The sequence below is a fragment of the Tursiops truncatus genome, chromosome 10 (assembly GCF_011762595.2).
Source record: "Tursiops truncatus isolate mTurTru1 chromosome 10, mTurTru1.mat.Y, whole genome shotgun sequence".
Taxonomy (NCBI): Eukaryota; Metazoa; Chordata; class Mammalia; order Artiodactyla; family Delphinidae; genus Tursiops; species Tursiops truncatus.
The window spans coordinates 3,809,486-3,827,283 of NC_047043.1; the positions used below are offsets into that span (position 1 = coordinate 3,809,486).

Below are 17,798 nucleotides of genomic sequence, written 5' to 3' on the forward strand. Positions count from 1 at the left end.
ATACTTACACAGAGGCTATGTCAGCCCCTCTGCTCCAGGGCAGGGACCGCTTTTCACAGCCGCCTTCCCTCGAGCCTGTGAGCTCTTGGGTGGCCGGGACGGGGTCTGATTAGCCAGAGTGGGCGGCTGGTGAACACTGGCCGTCTTGTTCCCGGGCTCCAAGCAGTGTACCTTCTTCTGCCAGCTGCCACCTGAGCAGGGCGTGGGGGCCTCTCCGTCAGAGCCCCGTGTTCACCTTCCATTTACCGTGAACTGAGGCACTGATCACGCCTGGCCTCTGTGAACTGTGTGGTAAACTTCGCTGGACTCATGTGCATTTGGTGCAGAAGAAAATAATGCTTCACGTTTCTCGCTAGCGGGAGGAAGTTGAACTCACTGTTTTCGTTACTGAAATAGAATCTAATATTAACAGGTGGAATTTTATTTTAAATAGAGAAAAAACAATTTAAAAAATATGAATGCATAAACTGTGGCCATTGTTTTCCTCTGTGACATAATTCCTCTGGGTAAATGAGTAAACACTGATACCATTTTTTTCTTTAATTTTCTCATTATCTAAAATTTGGAAAATGTGTACTTATGAAGTATAATAATACAATGGATACCCAAGAAGCTACCGCCCAACTATGATCACCAGCGCTTTGCGTCTCGAGGGCTTTCCTCTACCCCATGCCATCCCCCTGCTTCCACTCCTTGCCTGGGGCAGCTGCCATGTTTTGTCTTAAAAATTCAGGTGGTCACAGTTAGCTTTCTGTTCCGTATCCATTTCTACCCTATGACTGAGAGTTGATATTAGACTATTTTCTGGAAAAACCAAGTCAGTAGATGTTTTCGGAAGTAATTTGCCCAATGCACCTCCCCTGGGCCCTTCTGTCACCAGACAGGATGGAGAACAAAACTTTAGACACAGACACAGGGTGGGGTCTGCCCCCCCCACCCCCAGGGGCTAATTCTTTGGCATTACGGGGTCAGGAAGAAATACGAACACCTGTAGTATCAAGGGATCTGGTTTAAGAGGAGCAGCAGACAGGGGTGGGAGGGGGGAGGACGGGGGAGCAAGGTCGGATCCAGGGGAGCCGCTCTGTAAAAGACCTAGGGTTTGATGTTTACTCCAGGTTTCAACAAGCTGCTGGGAATCAGCTGTCTTAAGTTCTCCAGGTTAATTTTTTTTTTCTTTTTTTTTTGTGGTATGCGGGCCTCTCACTGCTGTGGCCTCCCCCGTTGCGGAGCACAGGCTCCGGACACGCAGGCTCAGCGACCATGGCTCACAGGCCCAGCCACTCCGCGGCATGTGGGATCTTCCTGGACCGGGGCACGAACCCACGTCCCCTGCATTGGCAGGCGGACTCCCAACCACTGCGCCACCAGGAAAGCTCCCAGGTTAATTTTTGTCTTGCTCGTTTTCCTCTGAACACTGGAGTAGTCAGAAGGCCAGCTCTGCATGAACCTCGGCAAGTCCAAGTTCCCGGCCCTCACAGCACATCCAGTCCCTGTAAGAATGGGAACTTGCAGGGTGGAGATGACATAAGAGAAACAGGAACCAGGCACAGTTCAACGAGGCCCTGCTCAGAGCACATACCATTTTCAGGTCAAATTTGGGGCCGGCGGTTAACAGACCTAGTTTCCCATTATGTATTTTTTTCATCTGGAGCCTCCGTTCACTTACCGAAGGCATATGGGAGGAAAATACCCATCTCCCAGTAAACATGGTTACCTGGGAAAATGTATAATCGTCAAAGTATATGTGCCCTCACTTCAAATACAGTGATGGCATGAGGCTGTGAAGATACAGACAGGAAATTTAGTGGAAGATGTAAATGACTGTGCAAAACCTCAACAAGTAGTTTACCTCTGAGAGGAAAACGAGAATTCAGAAGTATTGCTGGCTCTGAAAAGGCTCAATCTTTTAACCTGAAAAAAGTGAATTTTAGGAATGATGTCTTTGACATGTTCTAAAGATGAGATAGAGACTAACTGGGAGATAGAAGTTTTCTATTCTAGAGATCCTTCTTTCTTCCACGGTTACATTTACTTATTCGTTTATCATTTTCCTAACAATTTTATTGGGCTGTAATTCACGTACTGTACAATTCACCCACTTAAATTGTGCAATTCACTCATCGTCAGTACATTCATGGAGATGTGCGACCATCTCCACAATCAACTTTAGAACGTTTACGTCACCCCTAAAAGATAGGCTTTAATTTGTAGCATTTGCCTTCTGGGTCAGCCCTCTGCCAGTGCTCTGGGGTAGTGATCTGGGCTGCAGGACCTACCCCTCTGCAATTATTTAACCAGAGGCGCAGACCAGATTTTACTTGAACAAAGGTTTCTGAGGCTTACTTCCTCCATTGTTTCTTAAGTTAAAGACCGTTATGTTCAGGCAGCGCCCTGAAGCCTTGCTCTACGTCCCTTACGTCCTACAGAGAATGTGGGCCGCGTGCAGTGATGGAGTTCTCCCACCTGCCTACCCAGAGTGGCAGAAGCCATCCTTGTTTTTCTCATGTGTGGCGTATGATTTGTTTTAAATAAATAACTCTTGAGCTTGAAAGTTAATTTGAGAGGATTCAAATCCTGTTTCTGCTCTTGAGTAGGTCAGTATGTATTTGGGGGCCATGGTACAGAAACATGGACAGTTAATCCAATCCAAGGTTGCCGAAAGGGTTGTTCCACGTGATTTCCTTATGGAAATTCTTCGTTTCCCGTGAATCTTCACATAGAACTGAAATTCTGTCAAAAGATAAAAACAAATATGGGAAACTCCCTTTAAAGTTTGGAAGAATGCTTAGAACTTGGGTCTCATGTGGTTTCTCAGTGAAGTAACAGAACGGAAGTTTCCTGTGTTTGAGCTGGGCCTCCCTTCATCCAGTGCAGTGTGCTCTTGGCGCTCGGTGAAACTAAGTAAGAATCAAAACAAACTGTTGGAACAGAGTGAGAAAATCTGTAAACATCAAGGCAGCGTGAGTTAGAACAACCTGTATTGGTTAAGTACCAACCTGGCAGCCAAATTCAAGAAGCAGGTTTTTATCACAAAATAAGTAGATGGAATTAAAGTAAGGGCTGTAAGGAGAGTAATTGGTAGTGCATAGTATTTTTATAGGAAAAGCTGATTTTTAAGTTCATTGAGATAAGAACACAAGCACATAGATGGTAAACAGACTGGAAGTGCTTATGAATCAAGATAATTAATCGAAAAGATAAATGAGTCATTTGCCAAGGAAATGTCATGGAAGGCACCAGAGGGATACATGCTAGATTTGGCCTTATTTACACAGTTTTTAATTGCGCTGGATAGACTTCTTCTGGAAACAGTACTAGAAGCTGAGCTGTTTCCCCGAGCCCCTTGGGGGTTTTTTTGGGGTTTTTTTTTGCGGTACGCGGGCCTCTCACTGTTGTGGCCTCTCCCGTTGCGGAGCACAGGCTCCGGACGCGCAGGCTCAGCGGCCATGGCTCACGGGCCCAGCCGCTCCGCGGCATGTGGGATCCTCCCAGGCCGTGGACACGGTGGGAACAGTAAGAGTGAACGTGTCACAGGCGCGCGCTGTGTGTTAGTGGGACGACCCACGGAAAGTGCCAGCGCGTCCCTGGCCCACCGCACCCATGGGTGGCAGCTGCCAGTGACATAATCACCATAAAAACCAAGGCGCAGGCGTGTGGTCTCGGAGGAGAAGCGTAGCCCGGAGCGGCTGCAGAGTCAGCCTTCGGCCACACTTAGCTGTGGCTAAAAGCTGAGTGGAAGTCACCTTGGTGTTTCCAGAACTCTGTGGAGAGCTTGACGGGGAAGCGGACCCTTCCCTGTTAGAACGACTGTTGAAATCATGTTTAAACCAAAAAAAAGAAAAAATTCTAATAGCTTTGCCTAAAGGGAAGAAGCCAGAGACTGAATAATGGTGGACTCGTACAGAAAACCTGCCCTGTTGGGCAGATAATCTGTATCCTCCCTCAGCAACGTTAGAAAAGAGACGGGCGTTTCAGTTAAGAGGGAGGCGCTGATGTAGAAACAACTTCCTTGGAGTCAAAGCTCGGGCACACTAGGCTGCGTCACCGACGGCGGTGTAAGGTGACCCTCCTTGGGAATGTCCTGAGCAGGTACAGGACTGGAGCACGTGGACTTTATCATGGATGATAGGAAGGGCACCTGTGACGTCTGCAGCTTAGAAGGTGCATGGAGACATTTGCATCTCACATATCGGGAGGGGTGAGCCCGGAGCAAGGGGCCAGCTAGGACGGGCACCATTAAACCAAAATCTCACTTTTTGAACTAGCTCCTTCCCCACCCTGGTCACTTCGGTACCCGGGTCTTGGACAGCTGTCAAAATCGCGCATGCATTGAACTGTCCGAATCTGTTTTGGCTGGAAAACCATTAAGGATGTGCCTTATGAGTGTTATTTCATGGCATCTTCACTGCAGTTTGCTCAAGTAGACACCATCTCCATTGTATAGGCGAGGCAACCGTGAGGTAGGCTTTCCTCAGACGAGTGAACACACCTGCAAGGCCAAGACCAAGGTCTGACGCTTGGCTCAAAGCTCCAGCAAAGCCACCTTGAGATTCGACAGCTGTTCTTCCACAGATGTGGAGGCGCCAGCCCCGCCTGGCCCGTCCCCCACGCCCAGAAGGGTGCGCGGCCCCAGAGGGGCCTCAGCAGACCCATTCTCCCCCGGTCCTGGGGGCTGAGGCCCAAGGCCCAGGTGCAGCAAGGCCGGCTCCTCTGAGGGCTTGGGGGGAGGACCCGCTCCCGGCCCCCGCCCCGGCTCTGGCCATGCGGGGCATCCTTGTCCTGCAGACGCGTCGCCCGTGTCCAGCTTCCCTGCGTGAGGCCTCCTTGCACGCACGTCTCTGTGCCCGAATTTCCCCTTTTCTAAGGATGCCACCCCAAGTGACCTCATTTTAACTTGAGTGTCTCTGTAAAGACTTTTTCTCCAAGTAAGGTTACATTCTAAGGTATTGGGGGTTCGGGCTCCAGGGTATCTTCTTGGGGGGACACAACTCAATCTGTAACAGGGTAGCTGATGACACCATCAGTGGTGGAACGCCCTGCTGCTGAAGAGCCGGGTCTAGACCGCGCCTGAGAGGTTGCCCACCCCGCAGCTTGCGGGGAGACCAGGAGGCGAGGAGGGGGTGGTCTGTGCAGCCCCTCACGGGCCTCCCAAGCCCTCCGGGGGATCACAGCGGCTGAGGGGGCTTCAGGCGAGGCTGCAGGCACCATGTCACGCAGCTGGTGAGAGGGACCCCTGTGCCCATCCAGATCGGCCTCACTCTGAGCACATGACCCTTGAGGCTTGCTGTCCCCGTGGATGCACTAAATTCTTTCGTCAACTGGTTGCTGACATGTTGCTTCTGTTTTGGAGTCACAGGTTAGGTTCCCCGGAGAGCAGATTCTCAGACAGAGGTTAGCCTTCTGGAAGCTTCTAACCAGGTGCTGTCAGGGTCCACGCCTATGGAGGGGGAAGGGAGAGGAGAGCAGGATTAGACAGAGCGGGAGGGGAGGTTGGGCTGTGAGGCATTGACACCAGAGGGCTCGGCCAACCCCTGGGGAGCTCTGAGACGAGGATGGCCCTTCAGCGCTGTCCCAGGGGCAGCAGTAAGGGCTTTCTTAGTCCAGCCCATAAAAAGCAGAGTTTTAAATTTATTGTATAAGTATGACTGCATTTCAAGTAGCTACCACAAGACAAACAATGATGCCTTCATGTGTGCTTTTTACTATCATAAACTATACATCCTTCACATGTATGCATGTAAAGGAGACACACATACATGTATTTATTATGTTAGGAAAGAATGATTCTGATATTTTTAACTCCCTTAGTACCATAATCTCAATTGTCTGTATTTGAACTCATGACACAATTTTGAATGTGGGTCAAGGACGGGGGGCAGTCCTTATTCTGACTCCTTGAATGACTTTTACTAGGTTTGTGAATCCCAGATGTTCTATGGAAAAATCAGTGTTTGTGAAAGTATGTACTTTTCTGGAACAAGAATTAGAATCTTTCATCATATTCTCAGAGACATCTGTGTCCCTCCCCCATGAAGTTAAGAACCATTGTGTAAGGAAATTTAGAGTCAGGTCGTTGTTACTTTGTAAACTGCTCTTTACCGTCTCCAAACACACAGCCATGATAGATAAAAAGAGAACGTGAAAAAGTCAGAACCATGCCTTCCCCATTCCCCCTGGAAATATATTTATCCATGCACAAGAGACAAACACAAAGACAGAGCAGAGAGTGAGGTTGAAGACGCTGCGGGCTGCAGGTTCCTAGGCAGGGGAAACAGTGATTGGCTCTGGTGGGGAGGCAGGATGTGCTGGTCCAGAGCATGATCTCTGCTGGAAAGCAGGGGCAGGCGGTCCCCTCCTCTAGAAGGGGGGCAGCCACCACTGCTGCAAACTACTGCCTGCTGTGACCTCTAGCTCATAGCAGCTTTGAGCCCAGGAAGAGAGTTGGCCTCTTCATCAGGAACTGAGATGAGTCACCGCCATGGCATCATCAGCCCTATCACCATCGGGCAGGAACCCAGATGCCACCACCAACTAGATCTGGGCCAGGAGCACAAGGGGAGGGAGGGACCACAGAAACCTCTGACCAAGGAGGGGTGGTGAGTGAGAGAACACTGCAGTTATTCCCGTCCCAGACGGGCCTGCAGACACACACCCCAAACCACGTGAGGAACTCTGACCTGCGCGTGTCAGCAACCAAATCTACACTCAGAATCTGAGTCACTGCAGAGCAAAGTAAAAGCAAGAGGCGTTCTTTAAAAAAAAAAAATGCCTAATGTCCGCAAAGAGATCAATGGAAGAATAATAACCATAAAAACAAGAAGAAGAAGAACAGGAAATTCTGAATAAGAGGGAAAAACAGGCAAAAATGAAGTGTAAGTAGATATGGAAGAAAACAATTAGAAATATCAGAAATGAGTAATAGATTCCCTGAAATAGAGAAGAAGAAAAAAAAAACAGATGAGACTATGAGACTAGACTCAGCTGAAGGGAGAATTAGTAAATAAGAAGCTGTTTCTGAAGAATTCACCCAGAATACAGCACAAATACGTAAAGATTAAAACCCGAAAATCAGTCAGGTAAGAGAAACGGAAGACAGATCGAGAAGCCCCACAATATGGAGAATCGCGGTCCTAGAAGAAGAGGACAGAGAAGTCGTGGCTGGAATTTTCCGACTTGGATGAGTACATGAACCCTCTGAGTGGAAGCACACGCTGAGTCCCGGGCAGAATACCCCAAGATAAATGCAGGCCCGGCCTCATCAGAGCTGCCAGGATAAAGGTGAAGCCCTTCCACGCTGCCAGGGAGCAATGACAGATTCCCTGCGCAGAAGCAGCTCCAACCGACAGCAGACTTGTCGTCATTGCTAACGGGTACAGAGAAGAATTTTCCAAGCGCTGAGGGGAGACACGGTAAACCTACAATTTTGTGCTTTGCCGGATGATTCATGAGTGGGGATTTCAGCCGTGTCGGTTCTGAGAGTTTGCTTCCCACATGCTTTCACTGGAAAAAAAACAAACAGAAAACGATGAGAAGATATTCACGTGCAAGAAGAGAAGTGAGAGAGACGACGTTTCAGGAGCTGTGAAAGGCCTCCGGTTCGACCCTGCTTGCAAGTTCGCAAGGAACCAGTCACCATTACTTTGAACTTGTTCCCGCTTGTTAGCTTGAACTAGGTTTGCAGTACAATGGTCTGGGTTTTTCTCCTTGGTTTTTATGTATTTACCGTAACATATACCATGTATTTTTTAACGTCTTGGGGCCTGTACTCTGGCTGACTGCACTATCACGTTGACCGCTGTTCTCGGGTTCCTGACACCAGTGCCCAGTCGGGTCCCTCCTCCCGTGTCTGTCATCGAAGAGGCGATTTCATGCTAATTCTTGGCAACCCCTGCCTCTTATCGAATACCCCTGAATTTCCACGTTCCTTAAGTGGAAAAGGAAAAGCGCTGTGTAACCACCCAACTGCCACCATCTCGCAATGTTACATTAACCCGCGTGTTATTTATCACAGCAGCTTGACTCCAAGAAGACAGGGTGTTTTTCAGGAGCTGTGGTACTTTGTCAGGAGCACCTGGGTGATAGCTTTATGATGTTCGTTTGAAATGTGTGTTCTGAACCGATGCTTTTGACAACTTTATTGATATTTCAAGTTGAATAATCATTTATGTTTGAGTACTTGGCTCTTCAGAGGTTTTGCCGTTTAAAAAGTTTTATATTTTTCTAATCAGTGATTCACCAGGGGGTTTACGGTGATATCAGGCTTGGTGTAAGTCAATTTATAAACTTGTTCTCCTAACAGATTGGCAGATATTTCCTTAGTTGTATGGATTTCATAGTTATGTCATGAAACGTTTAATGAAACATTTTTTATTGTGGCGGTAACTTACATCACAGCTATCTATATATATGTGTGTGTTTGTAATATATATAAATATGTATTTGTGATGTACATGTTTAAGCCATGTAAACAAATGTGGTAACTTCTAAAAATATATGTATCTAATATAATGAACTAGTTAGTGAGCCCTAATAAACTGGAGAAAATGGGATAAAATGGGGGCATGGCCACCTTTGTGTCTATCACATCCTTAGAAGCATAATTTGAAAAATAACCCCTATATAATTAATAATTAGAAGTACTCCCTTAATAATTAGAAATACTAACAAATAATGACATTACTAATTGAAATATCAATTTTGACAAGCCCTTACTTATTTCTCTATAAAAACGGCTTCCTGAAAGTATCACAGAAGTTAATGAATTGCTTGTTAATTAAATGTGGACTTTTCTCCTCTAGTATTCAAATGGAAAAAAACTGAAATATGATATATTCAGATTGCTTTATACTAAATTGAACATTAATGGCAACGTGAGTATAATATATGGTAGTGTTACACATGAGAGTGATAAGAATCTATAATATTCATAATGGAATTTGCTAATTTTGAATATTGACTTATCTTTTAAGTTCATTTTGTTCCTGAAAATTCAAGCGCTGAAATAATGTCTTGCCAGCATTTTCTAACTAGCCCACGTGAAACTTGCCATGAAAAACTTAAACGTTGTCATCCAACTAACTAATCAATCTCTTTTTTTCTTCTCTCATTTTGTTAGCCTCTCAGCAAATACCCTGCTGTGATCAACGACATCTCATTCTGGTTACCTCGCGAGAATTACACAGAGAACGATTTCTATGACTTAGTCCGAACAATTGGAGGAGACCTGGTGGAAAAAGTTGATCTTATAGACAAGTTTGAACATCCAAAGTAAGTAAGAAACTTTCTGAGTTTATCCTTTTTTATTTACATGTGGCAAATGGCATGTGGAAGTATGTTATAAAATTTTGCTGCAACCTAGTGCATAAGATACAAATGTATTCGGAATTTATAGTGAACATTCAGCATATCAGTGCTTTCTGAAAATCTTTCTAAAATATATTTTTAATCTTTCCTGCCTTAGTAGACAAAGGATATGAAACAGAAGGTTTTAAATAATCTTGGAGCTTTTTGGTATTGTTTTGGGAAGTGATCTCTTACCATATCACATTCCAAGTACCAAGGAAATGAGGCAGAAAGAGCAGTTTGTGGAGAAAAAGCTGTTTTGTTAGTCTCTCACTGAATATTTATTAAGCACTTAGCACACGCCAAGACCTGTATTATGTCCTAGGAGTTAAATGTGAATCTAGAAGTGTGCTCAAGGACTCGGGGAAACGATATCCCATGAGCAAGATATCCCATGAGCTCTTGCGTGTTTCTCTGTTTATACCTAGATGACAGCCTGGCTGGATATAAAATCCTTGGCTCACCCATTTTTTGGTGATGGTCTTGTAAGTGTTGCTCAGTTGTCTTCTCAAGTTTAACTTGATTTAAAGGAATCTGAGGCCGGGCTTGATAGTTTTCCTCTTCTTCCTAAAAGATTCTTTATCTTTAAAGTTTAAGAGCAGGACCCCTCTCAGTGTTGACCTGCCCTCCCTGGGATGTAAATCCTTGTCTCTCTCTAATCAGATTTGGCTCCACCTGGGTCTTAGGGAATTTTTCTTGAATCATGTCTGTAAGGATCTCTTTCTCCTCACCCCTCCCTTGGGGGTCCAGACATGCGTCCCCGCCCCTCTTTATCTGACTCCTCTGCCTGCTGCTGTTTTCTCTCTAACGTTTTAAAACTCTCTCCCGCCACTTCCTTTTGGGTGCTTCCCCGTCGTTACCCTCTCTGCCCACCTCCCCACCCTGGGCCTTCTGTGGTCTCTTCTTGCCCACACTCCGTTTCCATCTTCAGTTCCTTTGTTTCCCCTCCTTTTCTGAGGTCTTCAAGCTCGCATTTCAATTCTCCCTGTTTTCTTCCTGTCTCTGACCGGGGTCATTTCTGCTTTGTGACTTTTCCTTCTTAAACAAATTGCTTCGTTTGGTTTTTAAAATTCACTGCAAACTATTTGGCCAGAAGTTTCATGTGCTCCAAAGGCAAGGTTTTTCTGTGACTTCCCCGTCAGTAAGTTTTCCTGCCATTTTTATCTTTTTTCCGTATTTTGGCTGATGCGTCAGCGGAGTGCGTGTGGTTGCCTTTTTGTCACTCATATTTGAATGCGTTGGATTTTCGGAACCAGCTCTTCGCACAAGGTTCAGGGCTGAGGTGGGGCTGGCGTGGTGGGAGGGGCTGAGGCCGTCACTCAGGACTGCTGTTTTCACAGCTGTAAGGCGTTTTTTTCCCTCCACCGCCAAAAACCAACCTCTCTTTAAATATGGCTCATTCATCTCTTAGGTTCTTCGTGTAGTTCTGCCTCCTGCCCCCAATCTGCACTTGTTACACACAGATTTATCTTTGTTTACCCGTCTTGACCCTTGTTGGTGACGTAGACTTTGCACTTTAAACTGGAACCCTTGGCTTGAAGCAGTATTTATGCTGGTGTTTTCTGAGATCTGCCTATCTGTTCCTTCTCTTCACTTCCTCCCATTTGGCTTCTACTTGGTTTCAGCTGCTTTGGCAGATTTTAAATATATTTTGGAGCTTGCAGATGATATCTGTCTGCTAACTTTACAGAAAATAGACTCTATGGGGTGGCCCGGGGCCCTGGCGCAGTGGAGAACCTGCCCAGCGCCTGTACTGTCTTACTAAGGGGCTAGGATGGCAGTAAGGGTCCTGTGGCAGAGATTCCTAGTTATCTCTCAACATCCCACCCCCCGTTATAAAAACATATAACTTTGATTTTTATCTAACCAACCTAGCCAACTAAAAGTCTACACTTCTGAGCTTCCTCTACAGCAAAGTGTATCTATGTAGCTGAGTTTAGCCAGTGATTTATAAGTAGAAGGTTTTAGTGGCATTTTCAGAAGTTTCCTTAAATCTGGGTTGAGGCTGCCCTTTACCTTCCTTCTACCTGGATGTGGATGTAACGGCTGGTACCTTGGCAGCCATCCTGGACCATGGTGTGACCTTGGCAGTGGAAACTGTGTGTGGGGAACAACAGCACAGCAGTTGCCTGGGTCTCTGACACTGGGGAGTCGATTCAGTCTTAGACTTTCACAAGAGAGAGAAGTATCTCGTTTAAGCCACTATTTTTTAGATCTTCGTTATGGACAACCAAAGGTAAACCTTGCTTTCACAGCCCTGAGGAAAAGGACATACTTGAGGAAAACAATACGTTATTTAGTAATGGTGGCCCACTGCGTACTGACTCTCAGGAAATATCTAGGGCAGGGGGTGGCAGACTTTTTCTGTTGAAGGCCAGATGGTAAATACAAGGGGCAGGCCATAAACAAATTTACCCACTGATTCTTGAGTGCCTGTGTTATAGGAAACGTTGGCTTCACGGGGGGCACAAGGCAAGATCCCAGTTCTCACGGAGCCAGATAACATAGGAGAAATGAACTTAGCAATAAAAAGCAGAGGTACAATAAGCTTGGTTAAACCTCATCAAGACCTGCCTGCTCTCTTGCACGTAATTGAGGCTCAGTAACTTTCATCGGCTTGAAATCAGAGGCCCGTGTCTAGGGCTGTAGATTCAGAGGGAAGAGGCCACCGGTCTGGGGAGAGTTACCCAGGAGCCAGGATAGCGGGCCCTGCGTGTCTGTCTCCTCTCTGACACCTTGTGAATGACACGTCCCCGGTCCTGACTGTGATTGTGAGCCAGCGCTCTTTAGTGGAAACGTTCAGTTTCTGTAAAAACAACTCTGGGCTGTTAGGCCGTTTTGTTGCCAGGACAGAGTCCCTCATGGTGGCCTCTTCAGGACAGAGGCGATTTATTCAGGATACACCTGAGTCAGGGCTGGAAAGCTACTCAGAACCGAGGCAGGTCTGAGACCAGAGACCTTCTGCATCTGGGCCCCTGGCTCTGTCCCTGTCCTCGCCCCTCCTGGCCAGTGTCTGCGTCCTCCATCCCCTCCGCCACCCCCCAGCCCAAGTTACACGCACATTCACGTCTCTGCCCCTTGCTGCCTTGGCCAGAGTCTTTTCTGGCCCATCCCCTCCATTGTCCCAGTACCAGTCCTGAGAGGAAGCAGCCTAATTAACCGAGCAAAGTGTCATCCCCCTTGCTGGGCAGAGCCTTTGCACCAGGCTGTTCCTGAGGTCTGGGCAGGCTGCGGAGAAGCCACTGTTGGTTCCAGAGCCCGTTGTTGGTCTAGTCAGGGGCCACCATAAACCGCCCGGCCCCGCTTTCTGGACACGAAGCCAGAGGCCGAGCGTCTTCAGCCAGAAGGGTTCACTGGACGGTTTTCAGGACAAACACGGGAACACTGCCTTCCTTCTCCCTGTGTGGGACTCGGTCCCGGCTCCTGCCTGCTGGCTCAGTCATGTCTTTTACTCTTCATTTGCTCTTAAACTTCTCAGGCTGTTCCACTTGAGGGACACACCTTGGGGGCTGAGGACACAGTGACTCCCTTCACCCTCCCTCAGGGTTGATATTAGTGGAAGGAGGCTCACCGCCTGATGCCTGGTGGATACTTAATAATCCTCCTTCATTCCTTGGAGGAGCTTTTATTAGCTGACTAGGAATGGCTTATGGCACTGGAAGGGGAGGCGGTGTAGTCTGAGGAAAGAGCTCAGGGTTCAGAGTCAGAAGCCTTGATCCCTGACCCCTCACATCCTAGGTGTCTGGGACTGGGGTTCCCTGAGCCTCAGAGTCCCCACCTGCCAACTTAAGATGAGCACGAATATCGTCTTTAAGTGGTAGCCGCAGACACAAGATGAGCCTATCTATGTGAATGCTTTGAAAATCGCACAAAGTTCTAAAAAAATTGCTAGGTGTTCGAGTATAAATCAGTGACTTTCACGGTCAACCTGTGTTGTTTTTTTTAAAATAAAGAGTGACCTCAGTAGAGCGAGTCAGCTGGGGTTTGGCAGTCAATACAGATGATGGGGCAGCTCTGATACTAGAGGGAAGAGAATGAGACTTCACATAACGCTGTCATCTGAAACGGTGCCTGGTCTTCCTGCAACTGGAGGAGTAAATTTTTAAGCAGAACAAAATAAACATACTTTGTGCAGTGGCACAGACGCCGGCCAGCAGGGCTCTATGGTCCACAGGACCGTTCTCTGGGTTGTATGTTGGGAAAATGCTACGGGCAGTGGCAGGTGGACTGACGTCTCTGGTCTGTATCTCTGGTCTTGTTTCTTTAGACAGAGCCGGGTAAGTGCACTTATTGGAACTAAAAGATTGGCCAGCAATGAGAAGCCAACTCCAGTGAATCTTGGGAGAGCGCGTCAGAAATGGCGTCCCCCTTGAAATTGACAGCGTGCGGTACCAAGGAGACGGCATTAGAACTCTCCTGTCTCCTTGCTCTTCCTTCATTGTTATGGCAAGGCTGGTGGCATGAGTATCAGAACTTTGTTGTTGTGGTTCAGACAGCCCGGAAGGCAGTTCTAAGAAGACTATTTTTGGCCTGATGTTTCTTTTTCCCGATCCCATCCCTACCCTCCTTCCCCAGGCCTTCTTTTTAAAGCAGCCCACGAGGTGTGCGCTTTATTGTGGTCACGGAGCAGCCGTGCTGGCGACCAGCATGAGACGCGTTAAAACCCAATTAGTTCAGTCCCCAAACTCCCTGTTTGGCCTTGTCCCCCGGGACCTCGCCATTCGCGGAAGGTTCTTCGGGATCACCCGCAGGCTGCCCGGGTCCCAGAGGAGCAGGTCTGCACAGAGCAGGGAGGGAGGGATGCTGGTGAGGCTGGGCCAGAGGCCAGGCGCCCGGTGAACGCGTCCTCAGTGACCTGCTGTGTCACTGCACACCTCTGTGGAAACTAACCTGGAAGCCACTCTTTCCTCTGGAGCTTGCAGTGAGCAGTTTTCGGGGGGTCCTCTGGCTGTGTCTCCGCGTGGCATCCTGTGGACCTTTTTGTAGCGTGGAGACTGCACGCCCTCTTTCCAAGATGCCAGGTGAGAGCACCTCGCGCCCCTTGACGGTGGCCTGTCCGCCCTCACAGCGCTGATCGGAGTGAAGCAAGTGAGGACAAGCCCCGAGGGCAGCGCGTGGGTTGGGAGTCTCCGACCTGCTGGCAGACGTGGGATGGGGGGCCCACCATCTGGGGCAGTTATGAGAAAGGCTTTCAGTCATTTTGGGTCTTCAGGGTTTTTAACCCAGTTCGCAGGGTCACTTCTTTCCACGGGCTGCCACGCAAATGTACGCCCGGAGACAGCCATGGGAGTCAGCCCTCCCCCGCCCTCCCTCACCGTCTGTCCCCGTGTCTGGCACCTCATTCTTCACGGCCCACGGAGGCTTGGCCCCGAATGTGCTGCAGCCCTCAGAGTTAGTCGTGTTGTCCTGGCGACCAAGAGACGCATGAACCCAAATACAGCCTGACGCTGTGCGAGCTCAGAATTGTACCTAGTGCCCCCACACAGTTATCCTCATTAGAGATTTGGGGTCTGAGGCTCTACAGGTGGGCCTGCATTTGTAAGGATGTCTCAGGGTCACACAGGTGAGGGCCGTGTGGGAGAGTCTTCGAAACTTCAGATCTCTGAGCGGCGGAGGTGCCCTGGTGGACCTGGGCCTCACCTGGCTGGTGTCCTGAGTGAGAATCGAGCCTTTTCTGCCACCAGAGCCTCTGGGCGGGGGCAGCACACAGTCCGGGGCCGCGACTCCCACCGCAAGCAGGTGGGGGCGGCACCGTGCAGCCGCCCCAGTGTCTCCTGGGCGACTTATTTTCCTTAACTTGGTCAAGCTGAGGCTCAAGCAGCAGCCAGGGGGTGTAGCAAAGAGGGCAGGGGGCGGCCACGTGCGGGATGAGGGGTCCCTCCAGGGGGCAGGACCAGCGATGCGCACTGGTGGGCCCAGTGGTGCCCACCGTCTAGGGTGTCTGTCTTAGGGACTTGGTAGAGGGCCGAGCACTCAGGAGCACGGGGAGGTGTGAGGCGGGGCAGACAGGCCGTCCCAGAGGAGCCAGGCTTCAGGCAGCCATCCAGCCACGAGTGGAGTGGAGCCCGGCTCGGGCTGTCTCGGAGGGCCGCGGGGGCCACTTTCTGGGGTGCGAGCCCCGGGCGTTGTGGCACGGCCACCGGCAGGGCCGCCTGGATGGTCTGCTGGGAGCTGCTGGCCCAGGACTCCAGCTGGTCTCCGCGTCAGAGTTGGGATCGGTGTCTGAGTCTGAACGAGGCAGAATCTGAGACCCGGTGCTGGGGGAACGTGGGGAGCGGTGCAGTTAGAAAACCGAGGAGAGCAGCAGGTCCTTACAGGCGCGTCCTCCTGTGCTTGTTTTGTTTCGTTTTAATAGTCCGTAGCTTCACCGTGCCCTGTTTATTCAAGTGTAGTTAGGGGCCAGGGAGGGTGTTTTCATCGTGGGAATTTGATCGGGGTCTAGTGAGGAAAGAGCAAGGTAGAATGTTCCGTGAGATTTACAGGAGGAGAGAAGGGCGCCTCAAGGCAACGTGGTACAAGGAGGGCATCCCCGTCTCAGTGGGGCCGCTCGTGACGGTGAGAGGACGGGTCAGATGCCGAGGACGTGAACGAAGGAACCTCTGTTCCGATGTCACGGTGGTCACCACCCACCTGCTCACACGGGTCTCCGTCTCCAGCAGAGCCCCCTCAGGGTCTTCTGGAAGCCCCAGAGGGCGTGTTGTGTGTGTTCACCAACAACCATACTCCACTGAACGCGGCCCGACTCTCATCAGGTCCCCAGGGTTTACGGCCGGGCGTCGCCGGTCCTGCCGCTTCCCCAGCAGGCACACTGTTGAGCTTCGGAGCCCCGTGGTGTCCTGTGTGTTCCAGGCTTGTGCACAGCTGAGTCAGGTCATGCTTGTCACCTCTGCCTGAGCCCCATCTTCCCACCTGCCTCGTAGGGCCCCTCCCGCACGTCCTCCCCTCGGCTTCTCCCTTCAGGTAACACATCAGACAAAGGCTGGGGATTCCAGGTCGGACCTGGCGAAGTCTCGTTTACACTAACATCTTTTCCACGCGAGCGCTGTTCGGAAACGAGGACAAAATCAGCAAAATGCCAGTTGCCTTAATGACTCTTCTGTAAGATGTCTCACGTGTGTCCTGTTTCTCAGAGGAGCAGAACCTCACAAAGTGTTTGGGTCTGTGTTTGACAGGTGTGGCTACTTTTCTTAGCCTTCACTTGCTCCTGAAAGAGACAGTAGTAAGATGAGGAGAGAGGAAACTAGCAATGAAAATTAAGCAGGTGAAATATTTGTACAAGAGATGGCAGCCATGGTCTAGACATTGACACAAAATTTTACTGGAATAAATAACCACTGAGCCCAGCTTTCATTTCTCCTAGATCATCCGTCCAGTCATGCACCCGGTATGCAGTTCTTGAAATTCTGTGGTGATGGTAGAACGAGTATTTCTAACACACATTCTGTTTTAGCAGTTGCCATGTTGCATTGCATTTATCCGCTTTTCCACCCTTGCACTGTGAATTAGTGTCAAGCACTGGGTCTTGAACTTTCTACTATCTTTGGGTTTTAGAACATAGCAACCACACTCACTTAAAAGATCTTAGCAAGTGAATGATGAAGAAAAAGAAAGAAAATTCATACATTAGGCCATATTTTCTCAGGATATAACAGACATCCCTTTCCATGTAGACCAAAAAGACACCCCAGTTGGTAACATTTTCTGGTAGAGTGACCGGAATTCTTTCCTATCAGTTATGATGGTTTCTTACAGGAGAGAAAAGTGGGGTGAGGACTGATACGTAGGAACAGGAATTAGGTTTCAATAAGTTGGGTTCTGAGTAAACGGCTGGTTTAAAAATAGTGCAGTTTGGACCAAATGTTCAGGTAGAGAAAAGGAAGGAAAGAAAAGGGGGAAAAGGTGTTTTTAAGAAGGTTGGTCGTATCCTATATAAAATATATTTTAAAGCTCTGAGCTCCCAGGATCAGGAAACTGGGGGTGTTGGAAGTATGCAAATTATCCATGGTTACCTAGAAAACCCTTTTCTCATTGGAAGAGGGGAGATCACAAGGCAGGACAGAAGTTCAGGGAATCAAGTTGTAATGTGTTTATACGTATGTTTGTTTGCTACAAGATGATGAGCGAGGAAAATTTCTGAAGGAAGGTTAACGTGAAAGGGAGAAAAAAGCTGTCTGCACAGGGAAGGCAGAGAAGCTTTCGATCTCCTGAAAGTGGTGTTTCCAAGCCAGTATGCACCGAAGCTGTCCCGTCCAGAGTCACAGGAGTCGTGGACCCTGGCATCCTTCTGGAAGCAGCTTCCGCCCCCCGCGTATGCAGCCTTGATAGGGCAGCGTCCACGCTGGTCCGGTAGGCCTCTGCCCCTCGGCCCAGTTGACTGGTCTGAGCACCTAACAAAGCTGGGCAAATGGGCCTCTTCTCGGTCTTGTTTGGGTGGAAAACCAAAGAGAGCTTTTAAG

The 17,798-nt window shown here is 48.8% G+C and overlaps 1 protein-coding gene across 11 annotated transcripts in view; it reads left to right on the forward strand.

Moving 5' to 3' along the window:
* Positions 1-17,798, forward strand: part of FARS2 (phenylalanyl-tRNA synthetase 2, mitochondrial) — a 458,205-nt gene that overhangs the window by 241,008 nt on the left and 199,399 nt on the right. For all 11 annotated transcript variants that reach the window (XM_073810283.1, XM_073810284.1, XM_073810286.1 and 8 more), the window contains one exon: positions 9,116-9,267. In XM_073810283.1, coding sequence (XP_073666384.1) covers positions 9,116-9,267 — 152 coding nt within the window. The remainder of the gene's footprint in view (positions 1-9,115; positions 9,268-17,798) is intronic.